Below are 23,652 nucleotides of genomic sequence, written 5' to 3'. Positions count from 1 at the left end.
GCAGCACGGTTCAATTCCTGTACCAGCCTCCCCGAACAGGCGCCGGAATGTGGCGACTAGGGGCTTTTCACAGTAACTTCATTTGAAGCCTACTTCATTTCTCCGGCAGCTCCCCCTTCTCCAACGCCTCATTAAACACCCCCAAGAGATGTGGTGCCCGATCCATCGCAAACTCCTTGTAGAATTCCGCCGGGTAGCCATCGGGCCCCCACCCTTCCAATACCCCCCTCAGCCCAGCCCCAAGGGAACCTCTATTGCCTTCCACTCCTCTTCCGCCAACTGTGGAAACTTTAGTTTGTCTAAAAACTATCCTATGTCCCCCTCTTCACCTCCCGGGTCTGCCCTGTACAGCTCCTTATAATAATCCCTATAATAATAATAATCCTTATCGTCACAAGTAGGCTTACATTAACACTGCAACAAAATTACTGTGAAAATCCCCTAGTTGCCACACTCCGGTGCCTGTTTGGGTACACAGGGAGAATTCAGAATTTCCAAATTACCTTACAGCACGTTGTTCGGGACTTGTGGGAAAAACCGGAGAACCCGGAGGAAGCCCACACAGACACAGGGAGAACGTGCAGACTCCAAACAGACAGTGACCCAAGCCGGCAATTGAACCTGGGAACCTGGGGCTGTGAACCCTCGTTTTTCTTCTCTGGCTCCGACACCACACCCCCTTCCTCAGTCCATATCTTCAATACTTCCCTGGAAGCTCAAAGGGGTGAAATTGGTAGATATGTAGAACACAACCTGCCCCATGCTAGTTGTCATATTTACGGCATGTCCTGACGTCCTGTCATGGCGGTGGTAGGGGGAAGGGGATCTGTCATTTTTCATAGAATTTACAGTGCAGAAGGAGGCTATTCGGCCCATCGAGTCTGCACCGGCTCCTGGAAAGAGCACCCTACCCAAGGTCAACACCTCCACCCTATCCCCATAACCCAGTAACCCACCCAACACTAAGGGCAATTTTGGGGCAATTAATCATGGCCAATCCACCTAATTTGCACATCTTTGGACCGTGGGAGGAAACCGGAGCACCCAGAGGAAACCCACGCACACACGGGGAGGATGTGCAGACTCCGCACAGACAGTGACCCAAGCCGGAATCGAACCTGGGACCCTGGAGCTGTGATGCAATTGTGCTATCCACAATGCTACCGTGCTGCCCTAACATATTGACACTGGGCTCCCACAATGCAACTGGGATATAAAATTGTCTGCGGCAGCTTGGTATTCCCAGGGCCGCAAAACTGGTAGTGAAAAGAAGGCAGGATCTGCTGGCCTTGGCTCTTCCAGCACTTCTTCTGGGTCAGAAAGAGTAGAAATGTTCCTCCCACTGCCTCAGGGAAGTCTTTGCCCTCCCTTCTCTCTCCCTGCTTTCGTTTGATGACTTTCTGCTTCCAACTACTACAATGACAGACTGTTTCCCGTCCCGATTGCTGGACACATCCCCAAGAGCCCCAGGCTGTGGCCTCCTGCTGTGAGACCATAAGACCATTCGACATAGGAGTAGAATCAGGCCACTTGTCCCATCGAGTCTGCTCCGTCATTCAATCATGGCTGGTATTTTTCTCATCCCCATTCTCCTGCCTTTTTCCCATAACCATTGAACCCCTTATTAATCAAGAACCTATCTATCTCTATCTTAAAGACACTCAGTGATTTGTCCTCCACAGCCTTCATGCGGCAAAGAGTTCCACATATTCACCACCCTCTGGCTGAACAAATTCCTCCTCATTACTGTTTTAAAGGATCGTCCCTTTAGTCTAAGGTTTTGTCCTCTGGTTCTAGTTTTTTCTAGTAGTGGAAACATCCTCTCCACGTCCACTCTGTCCAGGCCTTGCAGTATCCTGTAAGTTTCAATGAGATCCCCCCTCATCCTTCTAAACTCCGAGTACAAAACCGTTCCTCATACGACAAGGTGTTCATTCCAAGGATCATTCTTGTGAACCTCCTCTAGACCCTTTCCAAGGCCAGCTCATCCTTCTTTAGATACGGGTCCCGGAACTGCTCACAATACTCCAAATGGGGTCTGACCAGAGTCTCATACAGCCTCAGAAGTACATCCCTGGTCTTGTATTCTAGCCCTCTCGACATGAATGCTAACATCGCATTTACCTTCCTAACTGCCGACTGAACCTGCACATTAACCTTAAGAGAATCTTGAACAAGGACTCCCAAGTCCCTTTGTGCTTCTGGTTCCCTAAGCATTTCCCCATTTAGAAAATAGTCTTTGCCTCCATTCCTTCTTCCATAGTTCATAACCTCACACTTTTCTACATTGTATTCCATCTGCCACTTCTTTGCCCACTCTCCTAGCCTGTCCAGATCCTTCTGCAGCCCCCTTTGCTTCCTCAGTACTACCTGAACCTCTACAGATCTTTGTATCATCTGCAAACTTAGCAACAGTGCCTTCAGTTCCTTCTTCCAGATCATTAATGTATATTGTGAAAAGTTGTGGTCCCAGCACTGATCCCTGAGGCACATCACTAGTCACCGACTGCCATCCTGAAAAAGACCCCTTTATCCCCACTCGCTGCCTTCTGTCAGTCAACCAATCCTCTATCCATGCCAGGATCTTACCCTTAACACCCTGGGATTATCGTCCCTCATAGAAACATAGAAAATAGGAGCAGGAGGAGACTATTTGCCCCTTCGAGCCTGGTCTGCCATTCATTATGATCATGGTTGATTATCCAACTCAATACCTTGTTCTCTCTTTCCCTCCATATCCTTTGATCCTATTCACCCAAAGTGCTATATCTAACTGCTTCTTGAAAACGTACAATGGCTCAACTGTTTTCTGTGGTAGCAGATTCCACAGGCTCACCACTCTCTGGGTGAAGACATTTCTCCTCATCTCTGTCCTAAATGGTCTACCCCGTATCCTCAGACTGTGCCCCCTGGTTCTGGACACCCCACCATCAGGAACATCCTTCTTGCATCTACCCTATCGAGTCCGGTTAGAATTTTATAGGTTTCCATGAGATTCCCCCTCATTTTTCTGAACTCCAGCGAATACAATCTGAACCAATTCAACCTCTCCTTGTACATCAGTCCTGCCATCCCAGGGATCAGTCTGGCAAACCTTCACTGCGCTCCCTCTTTAGCAAGAATATCCTTCCTCAGATAAGGAGACCAAAACTGCACACATATTCCAGGTGTGGTCTCACCAAGGCCCTGTATAATTGCAGCAAGACATCCCTGCTACTGTACTTAAATCCTCTTGCTATGAAGGCCAACATACCATTTGCCTTCTTTGCAACCTGTTGTACCTGCATGCTTACATCCAGTGACTGGTGTACGAAGACACCCAGTTCTTGTTGCACATTCCCCTCTCCTAATTTATAGCCATTCAGGTAATAGTCTGCCTTCCCATTTTTGCAGCTAAAGTGGACAACCTCACATTTATCCAAATTGTACTGCATCTACCATTCATTTGCCCATTTGTTCAACTTGTCCAAATCACACTGAAGGATCTCTGCATCCTCCTCACAGCTCACCCTCCCACCCAGCTTTGTGTCACCTGCAAATTTGGAGATATTACTTTTAGTTCCCTCATCTAAATCATTAATATATATTGTGAATAGCTGGGTTCCCAGCACTGATCCCTACAGTATCCCACTAGTTTATTCCTCCTCTTTGTTTCCTGTCTGCCAACCAGTTTTCTATCTATCTCAATACACTACCTCATATTTTACATGCTTGTCTTTTATTTGGGACTTTGTCGAAAGCCTTCTGAAAGTCCAAATTTACCACTCCCACTGGCTCCCTTTCATCAACTCTACTAGTCAATGAATTCCAGTCGATTTGTCAAGCATTATTTCCCTTTTATAGATCTATGCTGACATGACAATTGGCCACTGTATGATATGAGACCTAAGAAAGTTATCCTAAAGCAACAAAAAGGGGTGGGACCAAAGAGTGGGGGAGGGTAGTTCGATGCCAATGGAAATTTCTTGTATATTGTACCCAATGCACATACCCGTGTCTACTGTACAGTGTGTAAAATGAAAACGGTAATAAAAACACTTATGCTGACTTAGTCCAATCCTGCCACTGTTTTCCAAGTGCTTGGCTATAAAATCTTTGAGAATAGCTTCTAGAATTTTCCCCTCTACCGACGTCAGGCTTACTGGTCCATAATTCCCTGTTTTCTCTCTATGGCCCTTTTTGAATAGTGGGGTTACATTAGCTATCCTCCAATCTGTAGGAACTGTTCTAGAGTCTATAGAATCTTGGAAGACGATCCACTATTTCTAGAGCCACTTCCTAAAGTACTCTGGGATGTAGACTATCAGGCCCTGGGAATTTATCAGCCTTCAATCCCATCAATTTCCCCAATACCATTTTTCTATCAGTACTGATCTCCTTCAGTTCCTCCCTCTCACTAAACCCTGTGTTCCCCAACATTTCTGGTATGTTATTTGTGTCCTCCTTTGTGAAGACAGAACCAAAATATGTATTTGGTTGCTCAGCCATTTCTCTGTCGCCCCCGTTATAAATTCCCCTGTTTCTGATTGTAAGGGACCTACATTTGTCTTCACCAATCCATTTCTCTTCACATACCTATAGAAGCTTTTAAAGTCAGTTTTTATGTTCCCTGTGAGCTTACTCTTGTACTCTTCTATTTTCCTCTTCTTAATCAATCTCTTGGTCATCTTTGTTGAATTCTAAATGCTCCCAGTCCTCAGGTCTGTTGTTTTTCTTGGCCAACTTGTGTACTTCTTACTTGGATCTAATACTATCTCTAACTTCCTTTGTAAGCCATAGTTTGCCACTTTTCCTGTTTTACTTTTGCGGCAGATAGGAATAAACAATTGTGCAATTCACCCATCCGCTCCTTGAATGTTTGCCACTGTCTGTCTACTGTTATCCCTTTAAGTATTGTTTCCCAATCCATCAGAGCCAACTTGCACTTCATATCATTGTAGTTTCCCTTATTTAGATTTGGGACCCTAGTCTCAGAATCAGCTACTTCGCTTTCCATCTTGATGAAAAATTATATATTATGGTCACTCATCCCTAAGGGGTCTCGCACAACTCAATTGCCAAAGATTCCGTTCTCATCACTCAATGCCCAGTCTAGAATGGCCTGTTCTCCAGTTGATTCCTCACCGTATTGATCCAGAAAATGTCCAGTAAACACTCCAGTAATTTCTCCTATAAGTTATTGTGACTAATTTGATTTGCCCAATCTATATGCAGATTAAAATCGCCCATAATTACAGATGTCCTTTATTGCTTATGTCTCTAATTTCCTGTTTAATGTTATTCCCAACATCACCACAACGGTTTGGGGGTCTACATACAAAGCCCGCTAACGTTTTTTTGCCCATTGGTGTTTCTCAGCTCTATCCATACAGATTCCACATTGTTGGAGGTAATATCCCTCCTCCCTCGTGCATTAATTTCCTCTTTAACCAGCACTGCAACTGCACCGCCTTTTCCTTTTTGCTTTTCCACCCAGCTGTCGGCCAGGCTGTGTCCTCCTGCTGATGATCTTCTGTCCCAGTTCTCGGCCAGGCTGTCAATGGTCTAAATGAAAGAAAAAATGATAACCAGATCCTGATATTGCGTTTGACAGGCCCTCCATATCCCTAACCTCACCAGGTTCTTCTCTTTCCCCCACTTTTCTCTTCTTTCTTTCCTGAAGCTGCCTGAGTTTTCTATGAGCACAAACTGTACCATACAAAGGGAAAGGAAAAAATGCATTACATCCCACACCGTGGGCGGAATTCTCCGCAAGGCCCGATGCCGCCGTGAAACCTGGAGAGGTTCACGACGGCGTCGGAAGCCTCTCTCGGCCCCCTGTTCTCCCCTACCTGGGGTGATAGACGGGCCGTACCGGGAAACTCGGTGGCCGGGCCTTGTCCCTGGCTTCAAGACCCGGCGCGCCAAGAATGACGCCACGGCGGCGCTTAATGATGTCAGCTGCGCATGCGCTGGTTGGACAGCTCAAACCCGCGCATGCGTGGTTGCCGTCTTTCCCCTCAGCCGCCTCGCAAGACGTGGTGGCTTGATCTTGCGGGGCGGCGGAGGGGAAAGAGTGTGTCCCCTTGAGACGCCGGCCCGACGATCGGTGGGCACGGACGTGGTGCTTGATCCCCGATCCGCCCCCCCTAGGCCCCACACTTACCTGGCGCGCCATGTTCACGACGGCAGCGACCAGGTGTGGTTGCCGCCGTTGTGAACAGGTCGGGAACGGCAGGCCGCTCGGCCCATCCGGGTCGGAGAATCGCTGGTCACCGTAAAAAATGGCGGCCCGCGTTTCTCCGACCGGCGTGTCGGAAAAACCGGAAACGCCATTTTGGGGGGGTGTGGGAGAATAGCGGGAGGTGCGGGAGCAGACCTCCCGCTATTCTCCCACCCATCGTGGTTGCGGAGAATCGCGGCCCATAGATTACACACATATTTATGATCCTATTTTAAATGTTTGTGAAATTAGCAAATAGTATATTGGATTACAACATGCAATGTAGGAAATATTCAAATAATAGAAGGATACAGGGTCATATTGAATAGTGTAGTTGACTCGAAGGGCTTAATGATCTCTTCCTGCATTATTTATTATGCTACCTCAGGCGGTGCCTTCATGAATAACCTCAGCCGGTATGAGAATTGAACCCACGTTGTTGGCGTTGCTTCACTGCACGAGCCAGTCGTGCAGCCATCTAAGCTAACTGACCCTCCTTATTTATTGTTATCTTATTTGAATAACTGTAGATTACTGGACTGCTCCTATTGGTTGTACCAAGTAAATACAAGGCTCACGCATCTTAATAATCTCTCACTGATTTTTATATATCATGTGACTCAAATAAAATCAAGAAAATAATTTTAAAGAAAGGATTATATTTACATTGTGAAGAAAACAATGTCACTTGTTCAGTCATCACATAATTGGATTTGGATTTATTGTCATGTGTACTGAGGTACAATGAAAAGTATTGTTATGCGTACAGTCCAGACAGATCGTTCCATACATGAAAAGCATAGGATATACGATAAATGCACAATGTAAATACATAGACAAAGTCACTGGTGAAGCATACGGAGTGTGCTACTCAGTAGAGAAGATGTGTGAAGAGATCAATTCAGTCCATAAGAGAGTCATTCAGGAGTCTGGTAACAGCGGGGAAGAAGCTGTTTTTGAATTTGTTAGTGCAGGTCTCAGACTTTTGTATCTCCTGCCTGATAGAAGAGGTTGGAAGAGAGAATATATGTACTCTATATAAGTATTGAAACAAATAGAAAACTCTGATTGACATGGTAAATGTATCTCATTTAAAAAAAATGTATTTTCAGGCACATAATGAAACCCATGTTGAAAGACCCGCAGAAAGAGAAACTGGAGCTGTGGAAGAGTATATGGGTGAAGGAAATAAAAAGGTAAGCAATGATTCCTGCTTGGTTCAAATGTACTTTTGTTTTAGAAATTGTGGGCCAATTACCCTCTCTTCTTCTCTTGTTCAAGTACACATTGCCTATGAAGGGAACTGAGGTGTTGTTCAAACAGAAATAAAACCAAATGTTATGAAAATATACATCCGAGATTCCACCAATTAACTGCAATGCAATCATGTGCCAAATAACAAAAATCAGTCTGCGTGGAGAGCGGCAAAAAGTAGGTTCAATGAAGCTCCCACATTTTGAGTCTCAAGTGTGAGGGTTAAAAACAGTGCTCAGTTCTTTACGATGGCCTGCTTGTCCTCCCAGCAGGTCCTGCCATCTCACTGAATCCTGTGGTTGTAATCAAGGCCAGAAACAGAAGTGTACTGTAGTTTCAGGAGTGCACTGTACACTTGGATCTACCAGCAAATTCTATAAGCACCCAATGTTCTGCCTGAAAGGAAAAATAAATATTACCTGCAACAGTGGTTTAGCTCACTGGTTTAGCTCACCAGGCTAAATCGCTGGCTTGTAAAGCAGACCAGCATCACGGTTCAATTCCCGTACCAGCCTCCCCGGACAGGCGCCGGAATGTGGCGACTAGGGGCTTTTCACAGTAACTTCATTGAAGCCTACTCGTGACAATAAGCGATTTTCATTTAATTTCAGGTCTCGCCCTCCGGGTTGCTCTCAGGGCCCCTCAGACTCTCTGGTCCAAGAGGGTCTTTCCATTGTCAGCCTCACTGCCAGTTTGTTTTGTGGAGCTCCTGCATCTATGTGTTCCATGGATAGGCACAGTGGAGAGTGAAAATACTGAGCAGCGTAATGAAGGTGGAAATAGATTTCTCTACCCTAGTTTCCAGTTTGCCAGGACTAGGAACCTGGGTGCGATTCTCAGGCCTCGTTGCATTTTCGCTCTCACTAAACGATGCCAGTAAATAGCGGGAGAGGCCGAAAATGAGAACTGCGCCAGATGCCAAACAGTTTGTGAAGCAACTGGCCCACTCCTGTCGGCGAAATCAGGATCTTGCTGTAGCGCAGCAAGAAGCCAATTATCACCACTTAAGTCCTATTTCCATACAATTGATGGGAACGACCTCATATCCAACGGCCTCCCATGATTCACCGGCCTCCCCAGCAAGTGGTCACACTGTTGCCGATTAGTACTCCTTTTTAAAAACATGAACCTGGCGGAAGAACTTCTGCGGGGAGCCGAGGAGATGAGTAGCCATCTTTGCTCACAGGCAAAGAGCCCGGGGGCACTGAGCTTGCCGCACCAGTGCCCGGCAGAGAATGGGGGATCTTCAGCAGAATGAGGGGGGGTTGCGTCCTCCAGAGGGTTGGAACACCATGTGAAGGGGGGGGGGGGGAACTGTGTGAGGCACTGGCATGCCAATCCCTGGATCATGTGTACCCATTTGGGGCAACCCTAGCCCCTCCCTGTCTGCCCCACCAAACACCCATAACCCCCACCAACTTATGAGGCCTCTGCCCGTGCGGCTGAAGGCTATTGCTAATAGGGAATTGGCAATTGTGGTTAATTGAACACTTCACACAACCCAAGTGGATTCCTGTGGATGGACGGGCCATGTAGCATGTGGGAGTCATTTCCTAGCATCCCAATCACAACTTGATGCATGGACACTGTGCTTGAACACTGCGGGAGGCAACACCACAAACGCAGCAGCCAATATCCAAACACCTAGAGGATGGGACACAGCTCCAGGGAAATGTCCACAGCCGGAGGGTGGGTGAGTGTTACAGGGAGGAGGGGATGCCGAGAGAGATTGGCCAAGGGTTTGGAGGTCAGTATGTTTAGTGGAAGAAAGTGACAGAGGCATCATACTGGTTGTGATCAAGTGTTTTTAATGTGCCACAGGTGTCATACAGTTCACCACGCTCGATGTTGCCACCCCACTCTCCCCACCACCGCCTCACCCCCCTTCACCCCCTACCAACCCGCCCCCCCACCTCTCCCCCCTGCTCCGGTGCCTCAGTGATCCTCAACGTGCTTAACCTTCCAAGCTCCAACACTACATCTAGGTGTCTCCTCAGAATGCACATTTGAGGTGGAGGCAGCCAGTTGCTTACCTCGTCCTGTAGCCTACGATTCCCCTACCGGGCATCCTCTGGGGGCTCTGAGGCCGGATGGCCCAATGCGCTTGTCCATGTGTTGACCTCGAGACACGGCCTCATCAGAGGGATGGAACTCGGGGGAGCTGGTGGCCAATATCCCCAGTCCGTGGGATGGGTCAGGGTTGGCACCCAGCGCCCCCTCCTCTTGCTCAGTGCCCATTGGGCCCCAGTGTTCACCTCAGGATGGAGGGTCAGCTGGTTTGAGTCCCAGCTGCCCCTGCATCATCTGGCTCTGCCAGTCCTGGCGGCTCCCCGATCTGCACCATGTTGGGGTAGGTTGAAGGGAGAAGGGGGGTTGAAGGGAAGGTTGGGGACCTCATGGAGAGTTGGGGGAGTGGATGCTCGCATGGGGGCAGAAAGGTCTCTGGGGAGGGTGCGGCGGCAATCTTCTTACGACACTGGAGGCCAGTCCTGCTGGTCACGCTCCCAAGCTTACGGCCGCCGCCACCTCATCCCAGGCGGCACTGGCTGCCTTGTGTCTCACCCTCTGGGATCCTCAGGGGAACAGGACATCCATCCTGGCCTCCACCACATCGAGGAACTTCGCCTGGTCTCCATCGATGAATCATGGGGCCGGTCTTCTCGGCGCCATGGCTACGAGTTGAATGGGGTTTGCTGTGCAAGTGCTGTTTAAATGCTGCAAATCAGCTGGCGAGCCTTCATTTGCGGCGAGAAGCCTGTGGGGCCTCGTTATTTGGATGAATTAATGTTAAATAGCGTTGCTGGCCTCGGGCTGAGCGTTGGGAAGCTTGCGGCAATTCCCGCTCGCTACCACACTTAGAGATCTTTGCGGAGAATCGCGCCCTAAGTATTTCCCAGGCATAACAAAGAGGATAATTGCTCCTCTTGTGTTTGTGTTGGTTGTATTGTTTGCAAGTTGTTTTATAACATTTTTCCTGTAATAATTTAACCTAGGGCTCACAAACACAGACCTGCCTTCCTCCTATATGCATTGGCCGGAATGCCTGTTCCAGATTCGTGGAGAAAAACCTCAGAAATTCATTATCTCGGGCAGCTGAATTTGAAGATCAGCATAATCAGAAAGTGATTTTACCTCACTTGGAGAAAGGAACAGCTAAATCTCTGACAACTACTAAAGCTGTTACAAACTTGGACAAAAGCAAAGCAGCTGACGATCGCTTTAAAAACATTCGATCTTGGCCCAACACCCTTTTTGGATCAGTGAACATTTCAAGAGAAAGTAGAGTAGAAAAACAACAATATAAACTGGACAAAATGAATGAATTTGAACTCCTGTCTCCAAAGACACCCATGGAGACAAATCCTTTTGAAGCTCAGAAAAATACAGAATGTCCAAACTGTAAAAAGGAAAGAAGGATAAGGGATGAATACGACAAGTTTATCCTACAGTCAAAGAGAGACAAAGACTCTTTACAGCAGAGAATTATGGAACTCGAGATTGAACTGAAGAAATATAAAGGTGAAGGTAAAGAACTGGCACCTGCTGCAGAAGAAGTGGTCAGGGTAAAATACATTTATTTTCCTTTACTCGACTGAAGTCCTGTTCCTCAGCTTATTTTTTTCTCCCTTTCTCTATGGAAGGAGGTGGCTGTTCTATGGGTGCCAGCATACTTATCTCAGGGTTTACTACATGTCTTAGCACCTTATCTGTGGGCAGCATTATAGAAAGCCTGTTTTCTCTGATATTGTGTAAATTGCAAAGGGGTGATAAAGGAGCTGGATAGATGGTTCAGCCTTTTCTAATTATAAACGTTTTAAAGGTTCTTTTTCTATAGCATTACAACAACCTGATTTATTTCGTGCTTTCAAAGCATAAAATTATCCCAAGGTACATTGCAGAAACAGAAGGAAAAAATAGATGCTGAACCCAAAAAAGCGATATTTGACAAGATAACGAAAGACTTGATCAAAGAGATGCTTGATCAAAGAGGAACTTAAGGGAGGAGAGGAATATGCCGAGGCAGAAGAATTTAGGGATGGAATTTCAGAGTGTGGGACTTCGATATAGGGTGACCAAACATCCCTGTGTGGCTGGGACCATCCAAGTTTTTCACTAAATGTCCGGGTATCCCAACAGTTTTCTCCAGATTGTTTGAATGTTAGGGTTTTCAGTTATACTGAATCCCATCCCCTTAACCCATCCCTCGCGTTCAAATAGAGAGGATTTCAGTGTCTAATTATCCAGATTTTATTTTCCAAGTCTTTGACAATGCCAGCACTGTGAAATGTGAGATGGATATAAATAAGTGATCCTATTCCTTATGCTTTTTCTCACTTTACTGCTCAGTAGAAGTGAGAACTGTTAAATGCCAGGGAGCTCAGACCACATTGACATTAATCACTTGAGGATCTGTGCTAAATACAGGGGTAATCCTACAACCCATATTATGTTCTGTGATGTGGCCCTTGTAAAGATGCACACAGAACATCTAGTTCTTTACTAGTAAGATAGTTTATTGACAAAATGAACACGGGGAAAGATAACTAACAAACTATAATACAAACGGTAGTCAATAAGTGAATTCTCCTGGAGCTACTTCTAATGCGACTGTCCTCTAGTATGACTTACTACCAACTGCTGATCTGTGGAGTCACATGGTGGATCTCTATCGCCACCTGCTGGTCAGAGGTCATATAGATAATTATATACATTAATAGATAACTATATACATTACTGTGCATATGCAAATGACCATATCCCCCTTCCTTTGGAAATGTTAACATTTACAAATGTAACTATGCTTCACCAAACACCATATGTATAAAAATTTCAAACATGTAACTGTACACAGTTCACTACAAGTTCAGTCTGTCAGGTTTATGATGTAATCTGGTTAATCTCCTGAGCAATGGCTGAGTAGGCAATCGTGTTCCTCCTTCATTACTTGTTGGTGTTTGATGTGACCATCAATTCACTCGAGACACGAGAGGAAGTAAACTGTGGCTCTAATAGACTTACAACTGAGCCTGCCTGCGACCAGAAGAACTGAGGGCAGACTCACAAGACCGCAGCACTTTATACTTCCGGTAGTTGGAGGGGCCATGGGATGAGACATGGGCGAAGCCAAGGGTGGAGCCCTGTACAAGCTCCTCATCTCCCCCTGTGGGCAGAGCCGCACAACGGCTCACAGACGGAGCCCACAGGGACACAGTGATACATAGTGTGAATTAAGCATTATACATTCACCACATTCACCCCCTGTAAAAAAAAATCAAGTCCGGCGGGGGTGATGGGCCTACAGATTAAGCCGGTCCGGTGGCCAAGTCGCCCGCTGGGATCGGCGGAGCACTGGGGTTGCAGCCGCTTTGGATGGCTGTGTGCTGACGGGCGGTGTGGATCTGAGGGTGGATTCCAGGGGTGGTTCGTTCAGAGCTAAATTCCTGACCGGTGCAACGGGAAAAGGGGGGGGTGCAGGAAACCTGTAGACGTGGGGGCGCAGGGCGTGGGGGGTCGGGTGGGGTGCAGTGTGAGGGGTACCTCGGCGGTGGTGGTGGTGGTGGATCCTGCAGGCGCCAGGTCCCGGAGGGAAACGGTATCCTGACGGCTGTTGGGGTGTTCTATAAAGGCGTAGTGTGGGTTTGAGTGCAGCAGTAGTACCCTCTCTACTAGAGGGTCCGTTTTAAGTGTCCGGGCGTGCTTCCGAAGGAGAATCGGGCCCGGTGTCCTCAACCAAGATGGGAGTGAAGCCCCCGTGGTAGTTCCCCTAGGGGAAACAAATAATCGCTCGTGAGGGGTCTGATTAGTGGCCGTACACAGGAGGGACCTAATTGCATGGAGCACGTTGGGGAGGACCTCCTGCCAGTGGAAGGTCGGGAGATTCCTGGACCGTAGGGTCAGTAGGACGGTCTTCCAGACCGTCGCGTTCTCCCTCTCCACCTGCCCGTTCCCCCTGGGGTTATAGCTGGTAGTCCTGCTCGAGGCGATGCCCTTGTCAAGCAGGTACAGACGCAGCTCATCGCTCATAAAGGACGAACCCCTGTCGCTGTGTACGTAGCTGGGGAAGCCGAACAGGGTGAAGACACTGTGCAAGGCTCAGATGACTGTATGGGAGGTCATATCGGGGCATGGGATAGCAAACGGAAAACGGGAGAATTCGTCTATGACGTTGAGGAAGTACACATTTCGATTGGTCGAGGGGAGGGACCCTTTGAAATCGATGCTCAGGCGTTCAAAGGGCCGGGAAGCCTTTACCAGGTGGGCCTTGTCTGGTCTATAGAAAGGCGGTTTGCACTCCGCGCAAATCGGGCAATTCCTGGTGATGGCTTTTACCTCCTTGGTAGAGAAAGGCAGATTTCAGGCTTTGATGTAGTGGGCGAGCCGGGTGACCCCCTGGTGGCAGAGGTCATTGTGGATAGCCTGTAATCGGTCGTCTTGCGCACTGGCGCATGTGCCGCGGGACAGGGCATCTGGGGGCTCGTTGAGCTTCCCCGGCTGATATATGATGTCATAATTGTAGGTGGAGCGTTCGATCCTCCACCTCAAGATTTTATCGTTTTTTATTTTGCCCCGTTGCGAGTTGTCGAACATGAAGGCAACCGATCTCTGGTCAGTGATGAGGGTAAACCTCCTACCTGCGAGGTAGTGCCTCCAGTGCCGTACGGCTTCCACAATGACTTGGGCTTCTTTTTCGACTGAGGAGTGTCGAAGTTCTGAAGCGGAGACGGTTTGGGAGAAGAAAGCTACTGGTCTCCCTGCCTGGTTCAGAGTGGCGGTGAGAGCGACCTCTGAGGCGTCGCTCTCCACCTGAAACGGGACGGATTCATCCACCGCCCATATGGCCGCTTTGGCAATGTCCTCCTTGATGCAGTTGAAGGCCTGGCGGGCCTCGGCTGACAGTGGGAAGAGTGTTGTCTTAAATAGTGGGCGGGCTTTGTCCGCATACTGGGGGACCCACTGGGCGTAATAGGAGAAAAATCCAAGGCACCGCTTGAGGGCCCTGGAACAGTGAGGTAGGGGGAATTGTAAGAGGGGGCGCATACAGTCGTGGTCAGGCCCCAGGACTCCGTATTCCACGACATAGCCGAGGATGGCTAGTCAGGTTGTGCGGAAAACGCACTTCTTCTTTTTGTATGTGAGATTGAGTTTCTAGGCGGAGAAATCGGTGGAGGTTGGCGTCATGGTCCTGCTGGTCATGGCCGCAGATGGTGACGTTATCCAGATACGGAAACGTGGCCCGCAGCCCGTACCGGTCCACCATTCGGTCCATTGCTCGTTGGAACACCGAGACCCCATTCGTGATGCCAAAGGGAACCCGGAGGAAATGGAAGAGGCGGCCATCTGCCTCGAACGCCGTGTAGTGGCGGTCCTCCGGGCGGATTGGGAGCTGGTGGTATGCAGACTTCAGATCCACCGTGGAGAAGATGCGGTATTAGGTGATCTGGTTGACCATGTCTGCAATTCTGGGGAGGGGGTACGCATCGAGGTGCGTGAACCGGTTAATGGTTTGGCTGTAATCAACCACCATCCGGAACTTTTCCCCGGTCTTGACGACCACCACCTGAGCTCTCCAGGGGCTATTACTGGCCTCTATGACTCCCTCACGTAGGAGCCGCTGGACCTCGGCTCTGATAAATACCCTGTCCTGCAGGCTATACCGCCTGCTGCAAGTGGCTACGGGTTTGCAGTTAGCAGTGAGATTAGCGAACAGTGGAGGGGGGTCGATTTTTAGAGTTGCTAAGCTGCATATAGTGAGAGGGGGTAGGGGTCTACCAAAGTTGAGTGTGAGGCTTCTAAGATTGCATTGAAAATCGAGCCCGAGTAGGAGGGGGGCGCAGAGGTCTGGGAGTACGTACAGCTGGAAGTTAGAGTAGCTGGCACCCTGTATTGTTAATGTCGCAACGGTGTATTTGAACCGAGTGCGAACCCGAGGTGAGGGAGATAGTTTGCCTTGCTGGGAAGATAGGGAGCAAACAGCGTCTTACCAGGTCTGGATGAACGAAGCTCTTGGTGCTCCCGGAGTCGAAGAGGCACGGTGTCTTGTATCCGTTGACCTGAACGGACATCATTGATCTTCTGAGGTGCTTTGGCCGCGACTGGTCCAAAGTGACTGCGTTGAGTTGCGGGTAGTCGGTGGCTTGATCAGCAGTGCTGGAGTGGCCCCGTGATGTCATAGTCGTCGAGATGAACATCGGGTAATGGACAAGATGGCGGCCCCCGTTGATCGCACGTGGCGGGCGATGAAGAAGGTGGCGTCCAAGATGGCCGCCCCCTGGGTCGCATGTGGCGGGCGGCGAGGAAGATGGCGCCCAAGACGGCGGCCCACATGACTCGCACATGGCCGGCCGCGTGGGGGAAGATTGCCAAGATGGCGGCCCCCATGAGTCGCACATGTCGGGCGGAGGCGGAGTCGGTATACATGCTGCAACATTGTGGGGTCTGCGGGCCTGCGAGTTGGGGGAGCGATTGCTCTGGACAGCGGGAGATTTAGAGGGTTTAGATTTAGACAAGCATACCTTAGCAAAATGTCCTTTTCGATCGTAGCTGCTGCAGGTTGCGTTGCGGGCCGGACAGTGCTGCCGTGGGTGTTGGGGCTGACCGCAGGAATGGCACGATGGTGCTCCATAGTGGGCGGGTGGCCGCGCGGCACAGGCCTGGGGCAGTCTCTGGTCGGGGGTCCACGATGGGGTCGCGTGGTCAGCGGGGAACGAGTTCAAACTTTGAAACGCGACCTCCAGCGAGGTTGCTAGCGTTACAGTGTCCTCCAAGTTCTGGGCCGTAGTTAGACCGGACCCCTGCAACATACACATCACGAACAGCGAGTTCCATATGCTGGGAGGCAGTTACAGCCTGAAAGTTACATTCCCGTGCCAGAGCTTTTAGATCGCGCAGGTAGTCCTCTAGCGACTCTGCGGGGCGCTGGCGACAGGTAGTGAAAATATGCCCCGCGTAAACTTCATTTACAGGCCGCACATATAAGCGGTCGAGTATAGCGAGGGCTTTGGTGTACGAGTCGGTACTATCAAGTTGCGAAGAGATGCGATGGCTCACCCGTGCATGCAGGAGACTGAGTTTCTGCTCTTCAGTAGTAGCGGAGGTAGTCGATGCAGCCAGGTAGGCCTTGAAGCACAGTAGCCAGTGTAGAAAGATTTCCTTCACTTCTGCAGCCTGCGGGTCAAGTTCTAGTCAATCAGGTTTGAGAGCTGATTCCATGGTGGTTTTTTTAAGTCTATTAAATTGATGTGACCATCAATTCACTCGAGACAGGAGAGGAAGTAAACTGTGGCTCAAATAGACTTACAACTGAGCCTGCCTGCGACCAGAAGAACTGAGGGCAGACTCACAAGACCGCAGCACTTTATACTTCCGGTAATGGGCGGAGCCAAGGGTGGAGCCCTGTACAAGCTCCTCATCTCCCCTGTGGGCAGAGCCACGCAACGGCTCACAGACGGAGCCACAGGGACACAGTGATACATAGTGTGAATTAAGCATTATACATTCACCACAGTGTTCCTGCTTGTTCTGTATTTATTACCGCGGATGTTTCTCCGAGCGCTGACTCTGATGGGTGGTCTGTATCCTCTTCAAGTGATTTGGGATTACATATCAACTCTTCTGTTGGACTCAAAACGAAGGGACGATGAACTTTGATTCTCTTTGGTTTCTTCGCAAGACTGAGCTATCCTCAGTGATGATGAGAAACGAATGTGGACCTGCCTGTTGCAGTACCATTGCGAGCCTTGACCATCTGTTTCCATTGGCATCCTCCAGTCTAACAGTGTCGCCTGGATGCAGTGGCTGGAGCTTCCTTGCAGATCTATCGTGGAACCCTTTCTGCCTCCTTTTTTGAAGAAGCAATTTCTGCTCCAGTCCTCGATCCACAGGGTGAGTTGCAATGGAAGGCAGGGCCATTCATAGCTGCCTATTCATCAGCAGCTGTGCTGGTGACAGCCCATTGATGAGTGGTGCCGAAGGATAGCTCAAAAATGGCAGATACATGAATTCCTGGCTGTCAACGGCTTGTATTAGTAGCTGTTTAACAATGTGCACGCCCTTTTCTGCTTTCCCGTTTGACTGAGGATATAAAGCACTTGAAGTAACGTGCTTAAGGTCATAATGATGGGCAAACTCAGTCTACTCATAGTTTTTGAGGCAAGGACCATTGTCAGTCATAACAATGTTTGGTATGCCATGCCGGGCAAAAATCTCTTTAATGTGTTGGATAACACACTGAGCAGTCGAATTCGGTAACTGTGCTGCCTCCGGGTAATTAGAGAAGTAATCGATGATCAAAAGGTATTCGTTTCCATTGAAGTGATAAAGATCCATGCCCACCTTCTGCAAAGGAGTTGTGATGATTTCATCCTGTGCATCGGCTCTTTGCTCTGCTTGCACTGGAACTTCTGACACGTGTCACTACTGTCAACCATGACTGCAATATCTTAGGTGATGCCTGGCCAATAAACTGTATGCCTGGCCCTGCGCTTGCACTTCTCAATGCCCAGGTGCCCTTCTGAGCTTCTTCAGCATGAGCGGCCTCAAGGAATGCGGAATGCAAATCCTGTGCTGTCACAGTAGAAATCCATTTGCCTCTCTCAACTCTGCCCTGACATTGCAGTAACCTGAGCAGGAACCCTTAGGCCATCCCTCGTGGAGAAATTTGATTACTTTTTGTAGGACTGTGTCCTTCCTTGGCTGTTTCTTCCTTCATTAGATGCGAATTATCATAAGAGACTCGAAGAGATGCAGTGATGAGATCAACATGGACTTGCACATCCTCATCAACCAGGTGTATCTTTTTGATGCCTGTGGCGCGTGAAAGCGTGTCAGTGACAATGAGATGTTTGCCTGGTATGTAGATTAGATTGAAATCGTAGTGTTGGAGCTTCATCATCATGCTTTGGATCCTCGGGGACATTTTGCTTGAAATTCTTCTGTACAATGGAGACAAGTGGCCTGTGGCCAGTCTCCACAAGAAATGTTGGAAGTCCATACACATAATCATGGAACTTGGTCACACCATTGAATAACCCAAGGCATTCTTTTTCAATTTGCGCATACCTGCGCTCCGTCTTTGACATTGCTCTGGATGCGTATGCCACAGGCAGCCAGTTGTCGCCTGCACCCTTCTGCAGTAAAGTCCCTCCCAGGCCATCCTTAGACACATCGGTTGAAATTTTGGTCTTTCTTGCAGGGATTTGGATTTGGATTTGTTTATTGTCACGTGTACTGAGGTGCAGCGAAAAGTATTTTTCTGCGAGCAGCTCAACAGATCATTAAGTACATGGAAAGAAAAGGGAATGAAAGAAAATACATAATAGGGGAACACAAGATATACAATGTAACTACATAAGCACCGGCATCGGATGAAGCATACAGGGTGTAGTGTTAATGAGGTCACTCCATAAGAGGGTCATTTAGGAATCTGGTAACAGCGGGTAAGAAGCTGTTTTTGAGTCTGTTCGTGCGTGTTCTCAGACTTCTGTATCTCCTGCCCGATGGAAGAAGTTGGAAGAGTGAGTAAGCTGGGTGGGAGGGGTCTTTGATTATGCTGCCCACCTTCCTCAGGCAGCGGGAGGCGTAGATGGAGTCAATGGATGGGAGGAAGGTTCGTGTGATGGACTGGGCTGTGTTCACGACTCTCTGAAGTTTCTTGCGGTCCTGGGCCGAGCAGTTGCCACACCAGGCTGTGATGCAGCCCGATAGGATGCTTTCTATGGTGCATCTATAAAAGTTGATAAGAGTTAATGTGGACATGCCGAATTTCCTTTAGTTTCCTGAGGAAGTATAGGCGCTGTTGTGCTTTCTTGGTGGGAGCGTCGACGTGGGTGGACCAGGACAGAGTTTTGGAGATGTGCACCCCTAGGAATTTGAAACTGCTAACCATCTCCACCTCGGCCCTGTTGATGCTGACAGGGCCAAAAATGCTAGAACTGGCGCTGCAGTAAAGAAGATTTGCAATGTTTGCCATTCCTGCTCATGTCTGGGGGACCATTGGAACACTGTGTCCTTTTGATCGTATCTCGGAGGTGAGAGGTTTTAGATGCCAGGTTGGGAATGAATTTGCTAACAAACACTGGATCATAGTGATTGCATCACCTTTCTGGGGTGCAATCTTGCTTCGGTAGTTGAAGTCAACAAAACATTAATAACCATGCTGAATTACCTGGAGAACAGGTCCAAGAGACAGAATATTCGGATTGTGGGGTTACCAAAGGGAATTGAGGGTCACACCTCTACTGAATATTTTCAAACATGTTCCAAAAGATGGTAGGGGTGGGTGTAATTACATTACCCCCAGAATTAAACCAGGCTCGTCACTTACTTCCACCTAAGCTTCGTTCTGGAGATCCACCCTGTGTGGTGATTTCACAATTTCATAGTTTTAAAGAATAAGAGCAGGTTCTTCAATGTGTCATGAGAATGTTGCTTTAAGAAATGTTTGGCTGCTCATAGTACTGCAGTGATGTCAGAGTGTGGGTGGAGCTGGGCTGTTAGCTTTTTACTTTTGTTTTAGGCTGTTTGCTGCAGGGTGTGTTTTAGTTTTGTTTTCAGTGTTGGAGCTGAAGCCAGACAGAGCAGGTGTATTGTTGATCTCTCTGCCATGAAAACACAATCTCTTGATCATTTGGTGAATTCAGAATTATAAATGTTCTAAGTAGTGAATGTAAACCTAATGTGCTTCTGGTAAAAGGTGTTTTTTTGTCTTCTGGATGTTGTTTGGGAAGTTATTAAGGATTACTTAGTGTTGTATTCTTTGGGAGTTGTATTTGAATTGATGGTTGCTAAGATGTTCACTGTATGTTTTAAAAAGGTTAACTTGAGTTCATAGAGTAAACATTGTTTTGCTTTAAAAAATACTTTTCCATTTCTGCTGTACCACACCAGTAGAGTGGGACCGTGTGCTCTCCATACCACAATCTATTAAAAGTTGTGGGTCAGGTAAACTCCATGATACACTTTGGGGTTCTCTAAACCCTGACCCATAACAAATGGGAAAGGGACCATCGTGATCTCAAGTGGGAAGGCCACTCCATTAGGCTGTACCAGGCCATGAGATTTTGATTTGATTTGATTTATTATTGTCACATGTATTAGTATACAGTGAAAAATATTGTTTCTTGCATGATTTACAAACAATGCATACCGTACATAGGGAAGGAAGGAGAGACTGCAGAATATAATGTTACAGTGATAGCAAGGTGTAGAGAAGAGATCAACTTAATACGAGGTAGCTCCATTCAAAAGTCTGGTGGCAGTAGGGAAGAATCTGTTCTTGAGTCGGTTGGTACGTGACCTCAAACTTTGGTATCTTTTTCCTGACGGAAGAAGGTGGAAGAGAGTATGTCTGGGATGGGTGGGGTCCTTAACTATGCTGGCTGACTTTCGAAGGCAGCGGGAATTATAAATAGAGACAATGGATGGGAGGCTGGTTTGCGTGATGGACTGGGCTACATTCACGACCTTTTGTAGTTTCTTGCGGTCTAGGGCAGAGCAGGCTCCATACCAAGCTGCGATACAACCAGAAAGAATGCTTTCTATGGTGCATCAGTAGAAGTTGGTGAGGGTCGTAGCTGACATGCCAAATTTCCTTAGCCTTCTGAGAAAGTAGAGTCGTTGTTGGGCTTTCTTAAATATAGTGTCTGCATGAGGGAACCAAGACAGGCTGTTGGGGATCTGTACACCTATAAACTTAAAGCTCTCGACCCTTTCTACTTTGTTCCCATTGATGTCGACAGGGGCATGTTCTCCACTACGCTTCCTGAAGCCGATGACAATCTTCTTCATTTTGTTGACATTGAGGGAGATATTATTGTCATTGCACCAGCATCGCACCAGTTCACCAGATACCCTGTCTCATTCCTGTACTCTGTCTCGTCATTGTTTGAAATCCGACCCACTATAGTGGTGTCATCAGCAAATTTGAAAATCGAGTTGTGCGGATCTAGCTAAAATCAGAGCTGCTTTTAATGGAGTGAAATCCATCCTGTACAAGAATGGAGTTAAGTTTGAGAAGGTCTACTCAGCTCGTCTCGAGTAACAATCTGGTAAAAAGACCACAGGCTGGATTCTCCGCCGGCGGGATCCCCCGTTTCATCGGCAGCGTACTCACGCCCGCGGATTTCCTGACGGCATGGGGGTGTCCATATTAGCCGCTGAGAGCAGGGGAGCACCTCACCAGATAATGGGTGCAGCGGGATCAAGAACCCCGTCCCACTTTTTTGACTTACGGGGAAGGCATACTCCTTTGTTCAAAGGCACAACTTGTGCACTGTTTAATCTGTTTTATTGCCCTGTGGACAGGCACTTTGTATTCTGTGTCTTTTCATGTTCGTTGTTTGGTTGTGCTCTTGATCAGTGTTTTTCAAACTATTTTTCCGGGGACCCATTTTTACCAGCCGGCCAACCTTTGCGACCTATGCCGGCCAACCTTTGCATCCCAAGCCGACCAAACTTCACAACCCATGCTGGTCGACCGTCACGACCCACGCCGGCCAACATTTGTGACCCACCATTTTCTCTTACCTTTAATGCGAGAGGCGAGCCTGCCTCATGATCTCACTCCAATCAGGTTCACAGGAGGAGAGCGTGGATTTTGTACCTCAGTTTGTAAAATCTGAGTAGCTCCCCTGTTGACAGATCATTACAGTAACTCTTCAAGCGAATGAAGTCCACCATCATAGGGATTGACTTGTCACTGTTTTGATTCAATGTTTGTAGTCTAAAAGGTCAGCAAAAAACTTATAGCCACCCTTCAGTTCACAGAGGGTGACAATGTGATGATTTCCCATGGCTTTCATTACACCCCTTGCCAAACGTTCAGTTTTGTCCATGATTAAACCATGAGGAATACATACTGTCTCCAGATCATTACAGTAATGTTTAGGGATACAAAACAGATTGAGGTCATAGCCTTGTTAATCATCGGTGATCACCACACAGTCAGCCGCCGCCATGCTGTGATCGTACTTTTAAAAAAAAATTTAGAGTACCCAATTCATTTTTTCCAATTAAGGGGCAATTTAGCGTGGCCAATCCACCTCGCCTGCACATCTTTGGGTTTTGGGGCAAAATGCACGCAAACACGGGAGAATGTGAAAACTCCACACGGACAGTGACCCAGAGCCAGGATCAAACCTGGGACCAAGGCTCAGTGAGGCAACAGGGCTAACCCACTGCACCACTGTGCTGCCCCTGCAATCGCACTTTGACCCCAGGTTCAGGTCCCAACACTCCCGGGCCACATGCGCACTGATGAGCGGACATGCATGCGCAGTGTGCCCGCAATTTTTCAACTGGTCGTGGCCGCCATTTTCAAAGTCGCTTGCAGCCAGCATTGTTAAAAGCGGCTGCTGCGGCTGTCGCGCGTGAATTCCCGTGATCGGGAAGGCTATGATGGCTGGCTTCGCGACCCTCCCAACACCTGCCCGCGACTCACCCGCCAGTCGCGACCTCCACTTTGAAAATGCCTGCTCTTGATGACTTTGGTTAGATTGAGAGATCTCTGCTATTTATTTTAGCATTAATATATTGTTCCTTTTCTCTTTTCATTACCGTTGTTTGGCGCGACCTGTAATTGCAAATGAGATGTTGTAAGTTAAACAAGTTTTTACTCTTCTGTTGGGAGTCTCTGTGCTAACAAGGGTGTTAGTTAATGGGAGTAGTATTTGAGGGTATTCTGCAGCTCATTAAAAATGAGTTTAGAGCTTGTGTTTAGTTTTGTTTTGTTAAATGTAGGCTTTAGGATAAGTTATTGTTTGCTATTCTATTTGCTTTTGGGTGTGGTTATACTCGATTGGGTGTTTTTGGGGTGAGAGGGGGTGGGGGTTTTAGTGTGGGTTTGTTGACGGTGTCTGCTGGTCTCCCTTTGTTGGGTCACTTGGCTCTGGTGACTTGGCCATTTTGGGTGGATCTTTTTGCTTTATCTTTTCAGTGTTCCTGCTTTAGTATCTCTTTTTGCGAATGTCTGACTCTGGCTTAAGGGCTGGTGGGAGACCTCCGTTCTGCCTGGTTACCTAGAACGTTAGGGGTTTGAATGGCCCAGTAAAATGGTCGAGAGCATTTGCTCATCTTAAGAGCCTAAACTCTGACATTGTTTTTCTGCTGGAAACCCATTTGCGTTTCAAGGATCAGAGCATGCCACACAAAGGCTGGGTTCAGCAGGTTTTTCATTCCAGTTTCAATGCCAATGCCAGGGT

At 48.0% G+C, this 23,652-nt stretch overlaps 1 protein-coding gene across 5 annotated transcripts in view; it reads left to right on the top strand.

Moving 5' to 3' along the window:
• si:ch211-63b16.4 (kinesin-like protein klp-20) overlaps positions 1 to 23,652 on the top strand; it is a 277,118-nt gene that overhangs the window by 220,013 nt on the left and 33,453 nt on the right. For all 5 annotated transcript variants that reach the window (XM_038808932.1, XM_038808905.1, XM_038808923.1 and 2 more), the window contains 2 exons: positions 7,315 to 7,398; positions 10,450 to 11,019. In XM_038808932.1, coding sequence (XP_038664860.1) covers positions 7,315 to 7,398; positions 10,450 to 11,019 — 654 coding nt within the window. The remainder of the gene's footprint in view (positions 1 to 7,314; positions 7,399 to 10,449; positions 11,020 to 23,652) is intronic.

This window comes from Scyliorhinus canicula, chromosome 1 (genome assembly GCF_902713615.1).
Source record: "Scyliorhinus canicula chromosome 1, sScyCan1.1, whole genome shotgun sequence".
In the NCBI taxonomy this organism is placed as follows: Eukaryota; Metazoa; Chordata; class Chondrichthyes; order Carcharhiniformes; family Scyliorhinidae; genus Scyliorhinus; species Scyliorhinus canicula.
This window is presented reverse-complemented; position numbering and strand designations above follow the sequence as displayed.